Below are 20,190 nucleotides of genomic sequence, written 5' to 3' on the forward strand. Positions count from 1 at the left end.
TCAGCAGGCGTGGTTCCAGGACACAGGCTCCGGGGTGACCTCTCCCTGTCCTTGCTTTGTCCTGTCCAGAACGTGGAGATGCTCAGCAGCATGGACTCGGCGTCGGTCCGCATCGTCAAGCCCTTCCCTGCACCCCAGACTCCTGGCCGCCCGCCGCCAGCCCTGGTGCCTCCCGTGCCTGTGGCCCCCAGACTGGACCACCAGAGGATGGACACGATCCAGGAAGACCCCAGCACGGACTCGCATGCTGACGAGGACGGCTTTGAGAAGGACCCATTCCCCAGCAGCAGCACAGCTGCCAAGTCCTTTGAGGACCTCACTGGCCACCCGGTCACCCGGAGCGAGAAGGCTGCCTCCTTCAAGCTGCAGCGGCAGAACCGTGTGGACAGCAAGGAGACGGAGTGCTAGTGGAGGCTGCCTGAGGGGGGGGCCCCCACCCCACGGGTTTGCAAGTTGGAGGGTCAGGACGAGACCGGCAGGGCTGGCCTTGCGGCTTGGCAGGTGTCCCATCTGCACAGGGCATCCTGTTCCTTTGGAAGAGGTAAGGTGAATCGTTTATTTTGAGGCTTCCAGGTTTTAGTTTTTGAATTTTAAAATATCCTTTGACCTCTGGTGCAAAAGCAGAATATAGAGCTGGATAAGGTCCTGAATATTTTGTGAAAACTGTTCTTTTTTTTAATTGATAAAGCACTGATTTGAGAGGTGATCATTTTTTTTTTTAATACACTGTAATGGTCCCCTGACTGACAAAGCACTTGCCAATTATTGTGAGGACAACTGGAATACAGATTTACTTCTGTCTTCAAGTAGAAGCAAAGGAGATAAACTAGTTATATATTACCTCCAAAATGTTGCCTTGTTGCTAGGAATTACAAAGCTTTTTACAAGGAGAATTGTAATTTTAAGTTAGAACTTGACAGTTTATTTGGAGGTTTATAAATAACAGCTAATTGAGTTTATAGCTATTTTGTCAATTGCTCAGGTTCCCATTTGTTATGTGGGTTTTCCTGTTTTATAAAATTTCATGTATTTCTAATATTGTTTGCCATGCTCTTAAGAAAAGTTCACTATTCTAAAGTACTTCAGCCAAACCTGATCCAAAAGAACACAGTTGTCTGTGACCCTGAGTGGGGAAGGGCAGGGGAGGGGATTAAGAACACGGTTGGGTGTCTGAGTGAGGAAGAGGCTGTGGAGGCTGTCTGTGCCTGTGCGTGTGGACGAGGGGGTAGGTGTTCTCAGAACGGGTTGGACAGGCTCAGGGGAGCTGCCTGCCAGCCTGGGGACCCGCCCTGGAAGAACTAAGGTGTCCTTAAGAAACCTCTGGACTCACAACACAGATTCTCATGACTTCTTGGTTTAGGATTCTGGATGCTCTGTTTTATGGATAAATCCTATCCTGATTTCTGTAAAAGTTCAGTTAAAAACGTTTTTTTCCCTAAGAATGGAAATGTGCCCACCAGCCAACACATTTTAACCAAGGTGACCTTTAAACTTGGAGGGAAGTGAACCAAACCTGTGCCTTTCTCCTGTGGGGATGTTTGTTACAGATCCTTGTTACACTGATACTTGAACTTGTACCGCATGGTGTTTGCTATCTTTAAGTAGTCACAACCTTCTCATCTTCTTACACTTCTTAATACAAGGCGAGTGTGTGTGTGTGTATGTGTATGTGTGTGTGAGTGAAGCAGCTCTCACCAGAATGTAAGAACCCCCCCCCTTTTTTTTTTTTTATAAAATTGTGACTTTTAAAAAAATACAACGGTCTTTATCTTTTTTGCCATGTACAAGATTCCCCAGCTGCTCAGGGTGTATATTCTGTGGCTGTGGCATTACCGATACCTGCATCGATCAATAAATGATTGGATCCAATACATGCGTCTCTGAAGTAAAAAACTAAAGACTCCATGTTAGTGGTTTTGGGTCAGGGGGTGGGCAGAGGTTTGCAGGCTGCAGTAAATGCCCCAGGTAGCCTCGTTGGAATGTCTGCATTAGCAGCTTCAAGTGGTGGAAATGGCGCGCCCCACAGGGCTCCCTGGGCTTCACTCATGGTCCCCGTCTCCCAGCAGACTTAGTTCAGGCTTTGCTTCTGCCACTTCCTTCCAGTATGGCAGCAGCAAAGGCAGAGAAGACACCCTCTTCTCTATCAGAGGCCAGAGATGCGAAAACAGAAACTCATTCCCCTTGGGCGACAGGTGTAGTCCATCCGACAAGTAGGTGGAGAAGTCCTGCTGGAGAGAGGCCGTGTTAGAAGCGTGCGTCCCTCTGCCTGGAATTCAGTAGCTTCCTGAGCTTCAGGACTGGCGCTGCAGGGCAGCGTGCTGGGTCATGTGACATGGTCACCAGCTACAGACTTAGCTGTGGCCCATTAATGTCATCTCAAGGCCCTCATATGTCAGTCACTGTTGTGTGAGACTTAGCCAAGATTGTGAAAAGGGCTGGCTGGACTCCCACTGCTTTCTTGTTGCTTTAAAATAATTCAATTAGAAATATGTATCTTGCTGGTGGCTCACGCCTGTCATCCTTGCTATTCAGGAGGCTGAGATCTATAGATCATGGTTCAAAGCCATCCCAGGCAGAAAAATCCATATGACTCATTGCCAGTTAACAAATCAAAAGCTGGAAGTAGAGCTGTGACTTGAGCCAGATCAGGAGATTGTAAGAGCCTGGGTTCAAGTCTTATTACTGGCACTGAAAAAGAGTGCTTACCTGAAATTCTTTTTTTTTTTTTTTTTGCCAGTCCTGGGCTTGAGCTCAGGGCCTGAGCACTGTCCTTGGACTTTCTCAAGGCTAGAGCTCTACCACTTGAGCCTCAGCACCACTTCCAGCTTTTTTCTATGTATGTGGTACCAAGGAATCGAACCCGGGTCTTCATGCATGCTAGGCAAGCACTTTAATCACTAGGCCAAACTCCCGGCCCCTTACCTGAAACTCTTAATTCTATGGTTTGTTTTTTTGTTTTCTTTTGGGGGGGGTCAGCGAGTTTTAAACGTGTCTACCCTTACCTAAAGAACTTGGCCACCACGTGGCGCCGCGCGCTCCCTGCTGAGGAGCAGCTGAATGAGCAGCCCCAGCCACCCTGCCTTCCCGCAGAGTCTTCCCAACAAAGCTGAGCACCTGCCTCCCTCGAACGGGGACCTGGCAAGTCACCACACCTGGTTGTCCTTTTGCATCAAGGTCCACAGGTCCAGGACATCAGTGCCACACTCTTGGGCCACTTGCACACATGCACTGGCATAGTCACCAACAACAGCGTTCAGGCGGTTTAACTTGTGACCTGTTGGGGAGAGGAACGCTGGACTGTGGTAGACAGACGCACGTGCTGGCCTTTGGTGAGCTCTGCTGGCCTGTCCCCACTGACCCCATGGGACTCGTGTGTGATGGGGAAAGGCGGCCTTCTGCAGAGCTGGGGACCCGGAGCCTGCACGCTGCAGACCTGCGCTGCCGCGCTGACCAGTCGCCGCCCCGAATCCCAGGTCAGACAACAGAGCCGCATGCAGCCTGGGGGAAGCGAGCAGAGGGGTCCACGCCACGTGAGGAGTGGGCGGACGGTGGGCAGCCCAGCCCTGCAGAGCAGCCGTCACCCCACCTGTCCTGAGGCGCCCCAGCCGCCTCCAGAGGAGCCCACCCTAGCTCTGAGCACCCCCCACGCGGAATCCTCACCTTGCGCCGTGCACTCCTTCTCCCACGCGGGCTCCCAGAGTGGGGGTGGCGCCACCAGCACCACATGCTCCTCAGGCACGCCTGCCGACGCCAGGAACCGCACCATGCCGGCCAGGTTGGCGGCGTACTCAGCCAGGGGCACGTGCTGCTTGCGGTTCTCCTCTGTCGGGGACACAGAGGCCTCGCGTGAGCACACTGCGGCTGCGGCTCGGCTCTGGGGAGCTGAGGCTCAGCCCTGGCACGCGCATGCACACAGGTGGCCGCTGGCACCCACCAGGCCTTGAGGTCTGGCGAGGGACCCCACCTCAGTGGAGGAGCTGCTGGGCAGGGCCTGGCCGGGGTCCGGGGCAGAGGGATCACAGCGGCCCCACGAAGCCAGGCTCCCCCTTCTGGCCTCCACTTGGAAGCCAGGGCAGCCCCAGGGGTCCTGGGATCCTGTGTGCCTTCTCCATCACTTCTGTGTTTGGGAAGTGTGTTGGTCTCAGGGCTTGAACTCAGCCTGGGCACTGTCTGTCCTTGAGCTCTTCTGCTCAAGGCTACCACCCTACCCTGGAGCCAAGCCCCACTTCCCGTTTTCTAGAGGTTAATGGAAGGTAAGTTTCAGGTCCTTTTGTGCCCAAGCTGGCTTTGAACCTTGATCCTAAAAACGTCAGCCTCCTCTTGAGTAGCTGGGATTCCAGGCGTGAGCTACTGCCAGCCAGCAGTCTACCATTTTGAGCCACAGCACCACTTCTAGTTTCTGAGATGAGTCTCGCAGGGACTTTTCTGCCCTGGCTGCCTTCAAAGTACAATCCTCAGGTCTCAGACTCCAGAGTAGCTGGGATAGGAGAGAGCCACTGATCCTGGGCTTTCTGTAAGGTGTGGAGTCACTTGTGGAGTTGGTGTCCTGCCGTCTCTCCACCTCCTCCCTCACCTCCAGCCACAGCTGATGCAACCCCACACTGCCTCTCACCAGGCTCACACCACTTTCTGGACACAAGAATCTAGAAGCCAGGGTGGCCTGGTTAGTTCTGGGGAGGAGTCTACCCCTCCCCAGAGCTCCAGGATGAGGAGAAACAGACCCCAGGAACTCCTTTTAGATTCAGCCCAGTTTTCTCCCCTGGTGATAAAGTTAAAAAAGAAAAAAAAAAAGCATGGAAATGTTAAGTCACTACACCCTAACCATGAGAAACACAAAGTAACTCCTTACCTTCCAGTGCACTGTCATTGGCACCAAAGAAGATCGTAACGGCAACTGGTTTGTCCCAGCTGTCCCCAACCTTGATTAATCTGGGAAGGATAATTTTGGCCCATCTGGTATTATAACCAGAAAATCCACGATTCACGACATCGCATCTTCTGAAATGAGATGTTTTAGAAGGTGCATCAGGAGTGGCGTGTGTGTGTGGGGAGTGGGGGGCCCCACTCTGAAGACCTAGCACATACCCCAGGCAGCTCATGTCCCAGGCCACACGCCCAATGGCACACGTCATAAATTCCCTGCCACAGGCCAGCGCAGGCTTTAGTGTGGAGGGCTGGGGTGCTTCTGCAGGGGACGCTGTGGCCTGTGGACACAGCCTGGGCACAGTGGGCTGAGACTGGACTACAGGGAATGTTTTTGAGGTTGGGTCTTTGTTTCTTGTGTGCTGGTACTAGGGCTTGAACTTGGGACCTCTGCTCTTACTTGGCTTTTTCTGCTCAAGCCTGGTGCTCGATGAATACACTTGAGCCATGCCTCCACTTCGGGCTTTGGTGTTTTATTGGAGATAAGGAGTCTCACAGACTTTTCTACCCAGTCTACCTTCAAACCACAATCCTCCGATCTCAGCCTCCCGAGTGGCCAGGATTACAGGCGTGAGCCTCTGGTGCCAAACCAAGACTTGATCTTGAGCTAATAACTTTACTAAGTTTATTGGTCATGTTTAAGCTCAAACCAGTTCATTAACAAGCCTTTTTTTTTAAAACCTAGTGTGTGGTTCTGTGAAAGGCACCTATGGTTCCCTGCCTCAAGTAACTTCCTTCAGAGTAAACCACGGGGAAAAGGAAAAGCTGTTCCTTGCTCTTGATGCCATAGTTGCTTGTAACAAAGCTGTGTTTTAAGGGCCGGGAGTCTCTGCCAAGTTTAACTATGAACACATTCACACCCCATTTGCCAGTGGAGGGTAAATTTAAATTTACACCTGCGAAGAGCTCCATAAGCAGCAGCCGTTCAAAACTTACAAGGGAATTTTCTTAAGGGAAGTCTACCTAGAACGCAAGAGGAGGAGGAAGGTGACCAGGTCCAGGGTCCAAACGTTCAGGTTGGCACTAGCCGCTGGCTACTTAGCGGCTGAGATCTCTGCTGAAAACCAGCCAGCACACGAGGCGGCGCTGCGGCTCAGGGGTAGAGCACTGGTCTTGATCTCAAGAGCCCCGGACAGTCACACAAGCCGCCACGTCGGTGACGGCTGGCTATGGGATCCAGAGGAATCCCCGCAGGCTCCCCTCCCCGCCAAGTGGTTAACCGCGACTTTTATCCTCAGACTAGCTGGGGAGGCCGGCAGGGAGGATCGTGAGGCCGAGGGGGGAGGCCGGCAGGGAGGATCGTGAGGCCGAGGGGGCCCCACGCCGGCCCCTCGCTCCCCTGCCGTCGTGGGAGGTGGAGCAGGACGAGGCGCTCGTTCCCTGCGTGCGCTTCCCGCCGGCGGGCCCCGCTCACCTGACCAGCCTGTCGGCCAGCGCGGCTCCCCATCCGCCGTGCTGGAAGGAAAACTGAACAGAGAGGCGCGTCACTGCGGCTCCGTCCTCGCCCGCGCCGACTCCACGGCGGCGTGCCCGGGGGCGGGGACAGGGACAGGGCCGAGCGCCTCGCCGCGGAGCCCGGGCCCCCGCGCGGTCCCTGCGCTCCCGCACTCCGCTCCGGAGCGCCGGGCTTACGGGCCGCTCCGCCGCCACGCTGACTTTGGGTCCCTTAGCGGCGCCGCCCGCGAGGGGAAGAGCGGCTCAGGGACGCCGCGGGGCCCGGGGACGAGACGGGACCGAGCGTCCCTCGGGGCGGGGGGTACCTGGGTGATGGAGTCACCGAAAAGCAGCACGCGCGGCCATCGCAGAGGGCCGGCACCAGCCGCCACCTCAGAGAGCGCCATGGTGCCGCGGCGGAAGAGCGGCGCCGGCCGGGGGCGGGGCACCGGGGCCTTCCGGGGGTGGGGCTTACCGGGGCGGGGCGTGCCAGGCCGCATTTCCGGCCGTCGTCGGGAGCCCCGCCCTCGCGCCCACGGCGCCTGCGCAGCCGGCGGCCCGGCGGCGGCGGCCCACGAACTACAGGAGCTGCAGAAGTGGATGTAAGGGACAGCGCAGGAGCCGTCGGTCCCCCGGCCCCGCGCAGGAACCCGGGCGCAGGCGCCCCTCCCGGCCCGGCCCCGCGCTCTCGAGCCGCCGCTCACTAAGCAGTCGTCCGACACGGGGCCGAGCATCCGCCCGGTGACACAGCGGGCGTTCAGCCAAGCGCCTTTATTGGAAGCCCGAACGCGCCCCGCAGCGACGCGGCGTCAGTGGACCGGCGTGAGCGCCTCGTAGAGCCTCTGCGCGGCCAGCTCCACCATCTCCCGGAGGGCCTCGTCGTCCTCGCTCCCCTCCTCGCACTCCACCGTCTGTAAGCGAAAGCACAAAGGTGTCCTTCCCCGTCTGAAGGTCGCCGCGCGGCGTCAGGGGGCTCCGGGGCCCGGGCCCGCAGTGGATGAGCCGGCATCCGTCCAGCGCAGACCAGGCGACGGCGCGGCGACCCGCTCCACCCCGTGAACAACGTGACCGGGCACTGTCCGGGGCTTCCTCGGACCACGGCTGGCTTGGTGCCAAGGCCTTCCTGCCATGCCAGGCAAGCGCTTTACTTAACTAACACGAGGCCAAACGCACAGCAATTTACGACTTTTTTTTTTAAGGCATCACCCTTGCCAGGCAGGTGCTCTACCACTTGAATCATGCCTCCAGCCTTTATTACTACTTCTTAAAGTCAACTGTAAAACACTGTCGAAACTGGCCGGGAGTTTGGCCCAGTGGTAGAGCACTTGCCTAGCATGCACGAAGACCTCGGTTCAATTCCTTGGTATCACATATGCATAGAAAAAGCCAGAAGTGGTGCTGAGGCTCAAGGGGTAGAGCTCTAACTTTGAGAAAGCCCAAGGACAGTGCTCAGGCCCTGAGCTCAAGCCCAGGACTGGCAAAAAGAAATACAGTGGACAGCCTGTGCATTTGGGATCTGTACCATTGTCCTGGCTGTACCTGTGACACTAACTGCAAGCACACACCACACATACTTTCCTCTGAATATTTGGGATGCTTTTCTTTTTTTCCCTGCCCCCCTCCTTTTTTTTTTTCCTGCAGGGCCTAGCACCTGTGCATGCACAAAGCAGGCTAACATTGCTAGCCCTTTCTGCTTAATAAATTAATAAATGCTACACTAGACATCACTGGAGATGTGTCTTTCCTCATTTGTGTAATGAGTTTCTTTAGTTAAATCAGGCAAGTGGAGTTAATTATGGGTGAGGCCTTCCATAGCACCTTGGAGAAAGAAGGTAGCACCTCATTTACCTTCCATTCTCCCAGGCCCAGAGGCACCCAATGACAGCTGCTGCTGCTGCTTTATGATCCCAGGTCTTCTCTCTGGGGCCATCTAAGCAGTGACAGTTCACGAGAGACTACTATTAGTGTTTCTGAGCAGTTGTTTGCGGTTTACTTGCTTCTCTAGAAAATTATCTGGCTCATAGTCTTGTTTCTCTACTGAAGTTAAATAAATCTAGTGTTTTCTCAAGGCACTCTACAACTGATTATACAATAGAAGACAGAATTACTAGATTCTTCAGCTGCAACCCTCTAAGGAAAGGAGCTACCTACTACTTTCCTATCCATCTCAAGATAACTAAGCCAGCTGTGCTGTGCTGTGCTGTGAGCACAAGCAGCAGGCCCAGCGCACGCAGCCACAAGCACGGCCCAGGAGGAACAGAGGAGCCAACTGGATGTCAAATGGAGAAAGCTGAGGTGAGTCAGGGTGCTACAGAAAAGGCACAGCAGGGAGCGATGTGCACAGGAAGAGGACCATGCAGCCAAGGGAAAAACTGGAAAAGCTCCACATGTGATAGGAATAAGGAGTAAAGAGGAACAGAGAGAACTGCACTGGAAGGAGATGCTGAACTGCAAGTATAAAAACAGGCATGGGTCACAAATCAGTAGCAAGTCCTGGGACACAGGAGCAGGTCCATACCCGAGTCTCCAAGTTAACATTGGCCGTTTTCCCGTCCACCGTGACGCTCAGGAAGGAGCTGTCCTTTGCACTGACACAGTCTTCTCCAAATATGTCCCTTAAATAGAGAAGCATGCAGGGGCATTAGTAGTGAAGTCCAGCTTTGCAGATCTGGAGTAGACTATATCCAAGAGCTGTCCAACGCCAAGGAAGGATTCTTACAACAGGTCTGCAGCAGAGACCCAAGGTTTATTCTCCTTGTGCTCTCCCAGTACTCTCATCTCCCAAGGGCACTGCACTTAGGCAGCATGTGCTGGGTGCCCTGGACGCTTACCTATGCCACCTGTGAAGCCGGAGATGGGGTAGAATGACACTGGCAAGGATGCCTTTAACACAGGAGCACGAGCCACAGAGACCATCAGGAAGATGCTGAAAGGCTCACAGGCAAGGACGGGGATGAAATTTGAATCGTCCCAGGGTCTGGCCAGCTCCTATGCCACAGTGTCCCAACTTCTCCTCCATGCCAACCGCCTGCTCAGAGCTGAAGCCAGCGCTGCTGTGCACCTCATGGCCAGGTGCTGAGGTATAGAATCCCCCCTGCCACTGTGGAGTTGAACTGTTTATTTCAACACGGTCACTGTTATTGACAGCAGCAGCCTGTCAGCTCCCCGGAGCTCAGGCAGGCACTGGGTCCTCAGTGACTCTTGTTCCTTCAGGGAGGTGGTGTTATTAACATGCGTGAATAAGCAGGGCTCAGTAACCTGGCACTATAGAACACTGTGTATTTTATGTAGAGAAATAGGGAACAGGTGTTGTTTTCATGTAACTCTATTGGCTGGTGTACAGAAATGACCCTATTTGTTGCTATACAGTCCTGCAGACTTAAAACACCTAAGGAGAGAAGCTGGCAAGTGCAGACATGCTGGTGTCGCAGGCTGGGGTGAGCGTGATCCTTCATCTCATCCCTGTTCCCAATATCTGAACAGACCAAGTGTTTGTGGAGTGAGGAGGCGCAGTGTCGGCTGGATTAGGGGAGAAGACAGCAGTGGATGAGCTCTGGCAGACTGTGCCTGGCACGGCTCACGTGGAAGGGCGGGCACTGCATCGGGCACCGTTACTTCACACTGGGTGAGTGGAGTCACACCAGGCATCTAGGCCTGCCTGGCCTCTGGGAACAGAGCCACTGCAACCCTGTCCTCATCCTGTGTCCGGTGGGCCCAGGACAGCATGACACCTGCTGTCCATACAGCCCTTACTACCTCAGTCCCAGGGGAAGCTTCAGGAGACACCCAGGGGAATGAATTCGGCAGACCATGCACTGAAAGTGCAGGCAAAAGCAAATCTTTCCTTTTAAGTTGTTTCACTGAGTATTTGTCACAGTGACAAAAACCTGACAATCATAGCTGTTTACTCGGGGATCTGAGAGGATGGCATTCAGGGCACTCTGCCATGCTGGAATACTACACTGCACAAGTCCATCAGGAATCTGGCTCACAGATTATCTCATTGGAAACCATTCTGAAATCAGGCTTTGGGGCAGAAGGGAAAGGGTGAGCTGGAGGGCAATCACAGTTACACACCCCCTATCTGAAGAGACTTCACAAGAGACCCTCTGACCACAGAGCTCACACTTCTCCATACGTAATTCCTTCGTGCACGCTGGCTGGCTGGGGCAGTGACTGTGCCAACCTCAGAAGCAGATCAAGCCAACCAGACAGGGCGCACTCATCCTTGGAATCAGCCTCTGTGCCATGCTGGACCCAGCAGGACAAACTGTGGGCATTCCTGGTTTGCAGCAGCGAGGGTGCCCAGCCCTGGCCACAGCAGCAAGAAGCCCAACCCTCCCTTGGGGCTGGCCGGGGCGGGGATACTCACTGGAGCATGATCTCCAGCCTCTTGCTGTACACGTGCATCTCCAGCTTCTTAGAAACCTTCGGCACGGCACCTGGAGAGGCAAGGAGAGGTCAGTCTCCACATGCCTATGACCAACATCCCATAGGCTTTAGGCTATTTATGATTATTTTTGGTTGGTTGTCAGCAACCTCAACCTCGTTTAAATAAGAATGTTTAGAAGCCCTTACCTGTTGAATTACTTTAGTTTTCCATCTAAAACCACAAAACCACAATCTAGCAAGATAAGCCATCCTAGAGTTTGTATTTTTTTGTGCCAGTCTTGGGGCTTGACCTCGGGGCTTGGGCATTATTGTGGGGCTTTGTCCTCAAGGATAGCACTCTATCACTTGAGCCATAGTTCCACTTCTGGCTTTTTGCTGGTTAGTGGAGATAGGAGTCTCACAGACTTTTCTTACTCAGGCTGGCTTTGAACCACAATCTCAGATCTCAACCTCCTGAGCAGTTAGGATTACAGATATGAGCCACCAGTGCCCAGCTCTGAATGTGAAATTTTAAGGATGCCCTCAACCTCCTAAGTAGTTAGGATTACAGATATGAGCCACCAGTGCCCAGCTCTGAATGTGAAATTTTAAGGATGCCCTGGCATGTCACTAAATACCTACCAGTGCTGCAGCATATACTTAAAGAAATCTTGCTGGGCACGGTGGCTCACGCCTGTAATCCTAGCTATTCAGGAGGCTGAGATCTGAGGATCATAGTTCAAAAACTAACTCAGGCACTAAAGTCAAAAGTCTGTGAGACTTTTTACTCAAATTAACCACCAGAAAACAGGAAATGGCACTGTGGCTCAAAGTTATCACTGGCCTTGAGTTGAAGAGCTTAGGGACAATGCCCCGGCCCAAAGTTCAAGCCCCATGACTAGAAAAAAAAATCTTATACCCAGGGCAGGGAGAGAAATGCAATCATGAAAATGGGGAGTAGGGCTGGGAGAGTAGCCTAGTGGTAGAGTGGCTCGCCTCACATGCACAAAGCCCTGGGTTCGATTCCTTGGTACCACAAACATAGAAAAAGCTGGAAGTGGTGCTATGGTTCAAGTGGTAGAGCTCTAGCCCTGAGAAGCCCAAGGGCAGTGCTCAGGCCCTGAGTTCATGCCCCAGGACTGCCCCCTCTCCAACCCCCCCCCCCGAAAAAAAAGAAGCAAATATCAGCAGAGTGTTGGTACCTCACACCTGTAATCCTAGCTACTCAGGAGGCTGAGATCTGAGGATCGAGATTCAAAACCAGCCTGGGCACAAGTCTGTGGGTGTCTTACCTCCATTTAACTGCCAGAAAACAGAAGTGGCACTGTGGCTCAAGTGGTAGAGCAATAGCCTTGAGCTGAAGAACTTAGGAACAGGGCCCAGGCCCAGAGTTCAGGCCCCACAGGCCCCCCCCCCCAAAAAAGAATCAAACATCATAAAACCAGGAAATACTATACACTATCAAAAAGTAACTCTAAATGTGAATAATCTAAATTCTCAAATCCGAAGACACAGACTGGTGTCAGGGTTGATTATGCTTGGCTTACTAGAAACATGACTGTCCGAAATAAACACCAGCTCAGAGGAAAGGGCAGCAGTGACAGCTGCACACACTGCCACCTTTATATACAGGTATCTCAAACAGCTAACAGCAATTGAAAGAGTCAGAAGATTTGATACTCTGCTTTAACGCCACTGCTGTTGGCTTATGAAAATGGGAGAACTGGAAGAACAAACGGATACAAATGGAGTAATTCTGCACCTTTCCTTATTTTCGGGTTTGACTGGACTTCCAGAATCACGGTTGTCACGGTGTCTGCGTACATGTCATTGGAAGGGTTTGCCAGCCACTGGAAAGCAAAGGCAGAGTTAGAAAGGCAGAGCTGAGACCTAACTCAGACTGCACTGTACCCATCCAGCCATGGTGCTATAGATGGACAGAGAGATGATGCGTCTGTCTGTCTACCCCCCTCACTGAAGTTGATGACCTGTCCACTGGGACAAGCAATGCTGGGCTCATTTAATCATGGAAGTTCAACTCATTAGCACCTGTTTGTGGCAAAGTGTTCTGGGTATGCTGTCCCTTAATTCTCTTAACAAATAGGACTGCTGACTTTTATAAAACAGAAACTGACTCAGTTAACATGTGTAAGACAGTTGCTGGTAGCTTCAGACTTCAATTCCTAATTACTTGGCATCAGGTGGTGTGGTAAGAGGGTAGTCAAGATATGCACAGGTGCACCCGCACTGAGATGGAAGACAGGGCCAAGCACACACTGGGCAGGAGCTGGGTGCCCCCGCTACAGCCACAAGCCAGAGGGTGGAGCACTCTCTGCAGACTGCGCTGTCTCAGGAGAGGCCTCAGGCCTGGTCAGCCTGTGGGTGCTCAGGGCTCCGCACCTGGTTCCCACGTGTCTAGGGTCAGGTGGACGAGGTGAGTGACTTCAGGAACAAGGCCTGTCTGTGTCACCTCTCCAAGGAGCACTCACACACACTCCCAGAAACCTTCAAAAACCTGCTCAAAGAGTAAGTCTAAAAACAAACACAGATCCCCTGATATCACAAGTGCAATAGAGTGTCTCTAATATTTCCTTTCTGACATGAACCCTCTACACACTAGTGTGTGACTTCACATAGCCTTTAGTGTAGTGCTGGTTCAGCCCTAGCTCAAGCTTAGGCTTACATACACAACTGTAGTGGAAAAAGCAATGGCAGATGAGTTTCATTTATGGAGTAGCTGGCCACATGGCTCAAAAGTTCACGTGTGTTCCAGCTTGGGGCAGACAAGCTGCTCCCCAGCTGGGTCGCTCAGGACCCACGTTCTCTTTCGAAGTCCTTTAAACTCAGGGGAAACCAACCTGCCAGGGCCAAACCTAGCGGCAGGGGAGTTTGGCAAGAGGCAGCACACGGACGTACTTGCCTCCCAGAGGCTGGGATGGGCTGGGAGGGGCGGGGCAAAGCAGTGCTCCGCAAACACTCTGTCTCCAAGATGTCCTCACAGCCCAATTCTTTTATGTCGTTGGTGGTGGTGGTGGTCATGGGGTTTGAACTCTGGGCCTGGGTGCTGTCCCTGAGTCTTTTGAGCCACAACCCCACTTCCGGTTTTCTGATGGTTAATTGAAGATAAGAGTCTCTAGGTCTTTTGTGCCCAGGCTGGCTTTGAACCTCGATCCCTCAGATCTCAGCCTCCTAAGTAACTAGGATTACAGGTGTGGGCCACCACACCCAGCTACGGCCAATTCCTTTTGTTTTGTCTTTCTTGTGGGTCATGGGGTTTGAACTGTGAGCCTGGGGGTTGTCCCTGAGCTCTTCAGCTCAAGGCTACAGCCCTACCCCTGAGCCACAGCCCCACTTCCCATTTTCTAGTGTTTAGAGATAAAAATCTCTTGTTTGTTCTTTAGTGCCTGGGCTGGCTTTGAACTGCGATCCTTAGATCTCAGCTGCCTGAGTAGCTAGGATTACAGGTGTGAGCATCAGCACTCAGCTACAGCCTAATTCTTTCTGCAACTGGTTTGACCTAAATTAAGCATTTTTACCTTTCTGGGGTTGAGTCATTTTAATGTTTGAATTTTTAAAATATCACTCTTGTATGGAGTACTCCAGAATATGTGTGGTTTTATGTTAAGCAGAATTAAATGTTACATTCAGAATTTTAGGGTTTTTCCATGTAGTGGGAGACACCCTGAACTGTCCACATCTACTGAGGCTTTCCTGATAACCTATGCTTACAGTTCACAGAAGCTTAGGCTTCTTTGCTCTAAGACCAACATGTGAAATACCAAGCTGGACTATACAAGTTCCTCTTGAGAAGAAAAGATTCACAGAATCTTCCGAGGTCATTTCCCCTGGAGAGGAGCTCATGGCCTGCTCTCTGACAACCGCATCTTACCTCCAGGACTACCATGCCTGGCTCCTGAACCACAGTAATGTTTTTGAACACCTTCAGAGCAGGTTTTTCTTGAATTTCTAACTCTTCTACATCACCTGAAACCAACAAAATAACTGTAAGATTTACATAACCATTTTACAAACTTTCAGAGATATTTGTTTATAGAGGGGCTGATATAAAGATGCTACATAATAGAAAATTAAAAACTCACTTGAGGAAACTTTGTGAGATTTTCATCGCCAATAAACTACCAAAAAGCCGGAAGTGGAACATGGCTCAAGTGGTAGAGCACAAGCCTTGACGAAAGAACTCCCAGAGAGAGTGCCTGGGCCCTGAGTTCAAAGCCCAGAACCAGCACACATAAGGATATTCATACACCTACACTGGCCCAAGACACCTGGTTTTCCGCTAACATCTAGCACCCAGCATAAATAAGTTTCAATTGTTTCCACAGTGATCGCTAGCTGGGCTCCAGCATTGCACAGGAAGGTCTACTGTGGAAGAGCAGAGCTCACTGGTCTTCTTGGTGCCCTCTTAATAGTCAAGGATCAGTTCAGACATTTCACTAACTGCTTGTGTATGACCCACAATTGTAGCATCAATGCGTGAGGAAAAGAGCCCTTCCATCCACTGTCTGTCACTCCTTTGCTTCATGGCCTGAATGATGAAGAGCACCTTCATGACCTGTTCTGGCTTTGTTAGGAACACACCACACATCTTAGGCCTTGCTACTAATCATGTTAAAGACACAAAGCCTTTCATAAAACATGGTGAGAACAGACTGAATAACAAGTAAGTTCATTCTCTCCCCAGCCTTTGGCCAATGGCCAGGAGCTCTTATAAAATCTGTTGTCTATAGGCTAATGGAATCAGAAAAACTATTTCCAGTGGACCAAGAAAACAATAGCTAAAAATGTTAGGATAACTCAATTAAAATAGACCTTAAGGGGCCGGGAGTGTGGCCTAGTGGTTAAAGTGCTTGCCTAGCATGCATGAAGACCCGGGTTTGATTCCTTCGTACCACATATAGAAAAAAGCCGGAAGTGGTGCTGAGGCTCAAGTGGTAGAGCTCTAGCCTTGAGAAAGCCCAAGGACAGTGCTCAGGCCCTGCGCTCAAGCCCAGGACTGGCAAAAAAAAAAAAAAGACCTTAAACTCAGGTAGCAAAGACTGTAGGAGATTAACGATAAGAGATATTATGAAATTTGTAAAAATCTATGAGCATGTTTTTCAAAAATTTCACCTAAAGAGGATAACAAGATGTGAAGTACAAATAAAATCTGGAGACAATCATAAAAATTAAACAGAAGAAGGAGCTTACTACAAAAGGGAATACAGAGCACATAATGATGTACACCTATACTCTCAACCCTTGTGAGGCTGAGACAAGAGGATCACAAGTTTAAACCAGTCTCTACAGAGAGCTCTACAGAGAGAAGAGAGAGAGAGAGAACAATTATAAGTAAGCGGACATGCCTGTCAATTTCTGTAGCTGGTAATAAAGCAGATTAAACGGCCCAGTGTATGGAATGGCTTGGGTCTGTTTCACAGTACTCATGGCCAGGTCAGTATAATCTGGAAAAGAGTCAGAACAAATATATTTGAGGGGAAATACCATCTGGGCCCTCGGTGGGCTTCTCAACACCAGGTCTTTGGAAGCAGCGTTCTTTCCTGCATGGTGGCTCTAGCGCTAGCACTGGCTGACTAGCAGCCCTCACGCCTCTCCTGCCAGCTTCTCCTCACACAAGTGCTGGGCATCTCTACCCGGCACTGGGCTGAGCTGTGGTCAGCACTCCCCTCAGAACACGGACAAGTCAAGGCCAGCACTGTGTGTTCATAGCTCCTGGTGCTCCAGATTCTAACCCAGAGCCTGGCCTAGATTACACACTCGGGGTCTAAGAGCTGAAAGTTGGTTTATCTCACAGATAAATATCTAAATAACATTTATTTCCTCATAAAGCACTATTAGAAAATACAAATAAAATTAAATGCAATATTAAAAGATAATACTATGGAAACATTTATGGATGGCTTAAATATACGTAGACAAAACTCACATGAAAATATTTACATACTTTGGAAAAAAGAAACTTACAAATTTAAATGTAATCCATTTTAGCTTTGTGCATATTTTCAATTTTCTTCCTATAAACTTTATGGGTTTATGGTTGGTGATTCTCATTTGCAAGGAAGTTCTGATGTAATAGTAAAATAAGACCATAATCAATCAGGGTTTAAACCCAGACTTTTGTGCTTGCTAGGCAAGTGCTCTACCAGACTCCACTCCTAATTGTCCCCCTTTTAAAACATAAAAGATTTTGTTCCCTATTCCCCATTATTCTTCTAGAATGATGAAGAATAAATAGGACTAGCAAGTAAAAGGAACTACAGGCCAGCCAGGCACAGTGGCTCACACCTGTAATCCTAGCTACTCAGGAGGCTGAGATCTGAGGATTGCAGTTCAAAGCACTAAAGTCCAAAAGACTCTTATCTCCAATTAAGCACCAGAAACAGGAAGTGGTGCTGTGGCTCAAGGGGTTGGGCAGTAGCCTTGAGCTGAAGAGCTCAGGGACCACACCTAGGCCCATAGTTCAAGTCCCATGACCGCCAAAAGAAAAAACAACAACAAAAAGAAACTACAGGCTATTAGGATTGGGGTATAGCTCTGAGGGTAGAGTGCATTCCAAATTCTAAAACTTTACAAGTCATTAAAAAAAATCAAATGTTTATTCACTTGATCACAAGTTCAAGGCTAGCATGAGCTACACAGTGAAACCCTTCATCAACATAAAAGGCTGGAGATGCAGTGCAATATGAGTGCCTGCCTGGTATGCACAATGCCTGGGTTCCATCACCAGAACCATAACAAACAAAATAAAATCAAGTAACAGCTCCCCTGGGAGGTGCTAAATGTAGTTCAGGACAGAAGAGCGCTATACTGTTATAAAGGGCAGAAAATAGGTAGCTACAAAGACAGCAGGAGGTCAGCCAGTCTTAGAGGTGAACTTGTTCTCAATGTAACAACAGTGACAGCCAGCTGGCTTACTCCTGTGATCCTAGCTACACAGGAGGCTGAGATCTAAGAGTCACAGTTTGAAGCCAGCCTGGACAAGAAAGACCATGTGACTCTTAACTTCAACTGGCAAAAAGCTGGATGGAAGTGGAGCTATGACTCAAGTAGTAGAGTGTCTTTGAGCAAAAAAGCTAGGGGACAGCACATAGGCACTGAGTTCAAGCCCCAGAACTGGCAAAAAAAAAAAAAAAAAAAAAAGGAAGAATAAGTTCACAAATAAGTAATAAAAACTTCTTTTTCTACTAAGCTATTTAGAATGCTGTCATCTATCCCCCCATCCCCCTCACTCCCTCTCTCTCTCTCTTTTGCCAGTCCTGAGACTTGAACTCAGGGCCTGGGTACTTTTCTTGGACACTTTTTTGCTCAAGGCTAGTGCTCTACTACTCGAGCCACAGCACCATTTCTGGCTTTTTCTGTGTATGTGGTACTGAGGAATCAAACCCAGGTCTTTGTGCATACTAGGCAAGCCCTGTCAACTAGGCTATGCTGCCAGCCCATGCTGTCATCTATTCTCATGATACTACTAGGTTCTTACTTAAAATCTGGCCAATAGATTAAGGAAACTTATCATAGATCTTCTTTCAATGCTGAAATTAAATTCTATTTGACATTGAATAGTATACTTACTGGACAGGTCACAAGGAGAAAGTATGTGATAGTTAAAGTTTCTTTTAACAAGTATTCCTGAGACTCGCTGGCCTTGTTCTGGTTTTTTGTCTGCTAAAAAGCCCATGACCTAAAACATCAACAAACAGAAACAGTGCAATTGGAAAACAACAACAACTTGTAAAAGACAGAAAAATCCAGGCATTCCAGAGGTTGCGTGGTTCCTGAGCTCACGATGAGAAAAGTAGCTTGACTACAGATATCAACAAGGGGAGCACAGGGGACATCCGCCAGAAGTGATGGCTGCTCAAATTCAAAACCCTTACAGGAGTGAAAGCGACAGTTCTTAGAGGTTCCTGGTCCCAACCACCATTCCACTCACTGATGGGAAGAAGCTGAGGTATTGCATATGTAGCTTTAACTGAGCAAGGACAAACAGCCATGGCTTACACAACCACCAATGGTGACTGCTCTGCTGCACCTCACTGCAATGCTGCTGACTTTTGGGAAAGGAGCTTTGCTCTAAGACCTGGATTTTAATACAGCAATGACTTACTAGAGGAAAAAGTAAAGCTAATGCTTTTACTTTCAATTGTTAAAAACCCTTTTGAGTTCACTGACATTTGTAATATGAAGGGTTTCACTGCGACATTCTCATACATGCAGAGGGTAGCCAATCCCCTCCACCAGTCACTCCCCCTTCCCTGCTACTCCTAATTTTTGACTCTTTGGTAGGACCAGGGAGGGATTCCAAGGTGTGCCAGGCAAGTACTCCACTGCTGGCCACACCCTCGGCTGCCAGTGGTTTTTTTTTTCTGGTGGGACATGAGGCTTGAACTTGGCCTAGGCACTGTCCCTGAGCTCTACCCTGAGCCAAGCCCCACTTTCCATTTTCTAGAGGTTAACTGGAGATAAGAGTCTCAGGTCCTTTTGTGCCTAGGCTGGCTTTGAATCTCGATCCTCAGATTTCAGCCTCCTGAGTAGCTAGGATTACAGGCGTGAGCTACCTCGCCTGGCTTACAAGTGCTTTTAAGTAACTAAAACCATTAGAGATTAACAAGAGATTACTAAACTCAGCTTCTCCTAAAGTGTAAACACAGGCTCCTGCCCTGCCAGCTCCACCAGCAGAGTTTCAGGGATTGTATACTGAGAGCATTCTCCTCCAGGCACTAAACTAGGCTGCAGAAGGTATAGTGAGCAGTGAGGACTCAGGTGTGGCTACAACCAGCTGCCTTCCCCTGGCAGCAATGCCTCATTTCAATTGTAAGAAAGGCTACCCACACAGCAGTGGCTTCATCTCTGACTTGGTATGCACTATGGAAAGTTAACAGATGTGGGATAGTTAAAAATTCAGATAAATTGTGTCAGTTTGCCTTGGCAATATCTTACAAAAATGTTTCATTGAAACACCTTATATAACTAGTTGGAGCTAAAATTTTTAAAAATCTCAATTAAAATACAGAAAATAGAGTATTTCCAAAATTCTAAAATCCTAGAGAAGTTACCATTACAATTTATTTTCTTCTGTTTTAAATTTTGTATTATAATTTACCATAAAAACTGTTTTTGTTTTTTTTAACCAGTCCTAGGCCTTGAACTCGGGGCCTGGGCACTGTCCTTGGCCATTTTTTGCCCAAGGCTAGCACTCTGCCCCTGGAGTCACAGCGCCACTTCGGGTTTTCTGTGTATATGGTACTGAGGAATCAAACCCAGGGCTTCATGCATGCTAGGTGAGCACTCTACCACTAGGCCACACTCCTGGCCCCCAAACCCAGTAATTTCTTAAGATAATTTTTCTGTGTTCTACCAAGCACACATGTTTAAAGATATGGACTATCTTTAGATTCTCACAAGAGGTGAGCCCAGCTTTGCACTGGTTATAGTGGAACAGTAATG

General features: G+C 49.9%; 3 protein-coding genes across 8 annotated transcripts in view; 1 reads left to right on the forward strand and 2 right to left on the reverse strand.

The window, feature by feature from the left end:
- Adam17 (ADAM metallopeptidase domain 17) overlaps positions 1-1,869 on the forward strand; it is a 44,965-nt gene extending 43,096 nt beyond the window's left edge. For all 5 annotated transcript variants that reach the window (XM_090337464.1, XM_090337467.1, XM_090337468.1 and 2 more), the window contains one exon: positions 70-1,869. In XM_090337464.1, the coding sequence (XP_090193590.1) occupies positions 70-408 (339 nt within the window). In that variant the 3' untranslated portion in view covers positions 409-1,869. The remainder of the gene's footprint in view (positions 1-69) is intronic.
- Positions 1,870-1,881: 12 nt separating this feature from the next.
- On the reverse strand, positions 1,882-6,806 carry Iah1 (isoamyl acetate hydrolyzing esterase 1 (putative)). 2 transcript variants are annotated; one of them, XM_090337471.1, is made up of 6 exons: positions 6,684-6,806; positions 6,338-6,390; positions 4,850-4,998; positions 3,661-3,822; positions 3,153-3,274; positions 1,882-2,228 (listed from the first exon to the last, which is right to left on the reverse strand). In XM_090337471.1, exons 1-6 carry the CDS (start codon positions 6,762-6,764, stop codon positions 2,040-2,042), a joined length of 756 nt encoding a protein of 251 aa, XP_090193597.1. In that variant the 5' UTR covers positions 6,765-6,806; the 3' UTR covers positions 1,882-2,039. The 2 variants fall into 2 exon arrangements, with proteins under 2 accessions (XP_090193597.1, XP_090193598.1); XM_090337472.1 differs by having other exon boundaries at positions 1,882-2,225; positions 6,684-6,804.
- A 307-nt stretch (positions 6,807-7,113) lies between these two features.
- The window catches only part of Cpsf3 (cleavage and polyadenylation specific factor 3), a 32,140-nt gene continuing 19,063 nt past the window's right edge, over positions 7,114-20,190 (reverse strand). Inside the window, exons 12-18 of the mRNA XM_090337470.1 lie at positions 18,316-18,424; positions 16,092-16,190; positions 14,618-14,712; positions 12,491-12,578; positions 10,730-10,799; positions 8,876-8,972; positions 7,114-7,268 (exon numbers count right to left, since the gene is read on the reverse strand). Of these exons, the coding sequence (XP_090193596.1) occupies positions 7,167-7,268; positions 8,876-8,972; positions 10,730-10,799; positions 12,491-12,578; positions 14,618-14,712; positions 16,092-16,190; positions 18,316-18,424 (660 nt within the window). The 3' untranslated portion in view covers positions 7,114-7,166. The remainder of the gene's footprint in view (positions 7,269-8,875; positions 8,973-10,729; positions 10,800-12,490; positions 12,579-14,617; positions 14,713-16,091; positions 16,191-18,315; positions 18,425-20,190) is intronic.

This window comes from Megascapheus bottae, chromosome 7 (genome assembly GCF_031878675.1).
Source record: "Megascapheus bottae isolate mThoBot1 chromosome 7, mThoBot2.hap1, whole genome shotgun sequence".
Taxonomy (NCBI): domain Eukaryota; kingdom Metazoa; phylum Chordata; class Mammalia; order Rodentia; family Geomyidae; genus Megascapheus; species Megascapheus bottae.

Bases quoted from the DNA above. Each gene is read 5' to 3' on its own strand.
- Iah1 (XM_090337471.1), bottom strand. From the start codon at position 6,764: ATGGCGCTCTCTGAGGTGGCGGCTGGTGCCGGCCCTCTGCGATGGCCG. The intron at 4,999-6,337 runs GTGAGCGGGGCC...ATCTCATTTCAG, and splicing joins CTGGCCGACAGGCTGGTCAG to AAGATGCGATGTCGTGAATC. The intron at 3,823-4,849 runs GTAAGGAGTTAC...TGTCCCCGACAG, and splicing joins CAATGACAGTGCACTGGAAG to AGGAGAACCGCAAGCAGCAC.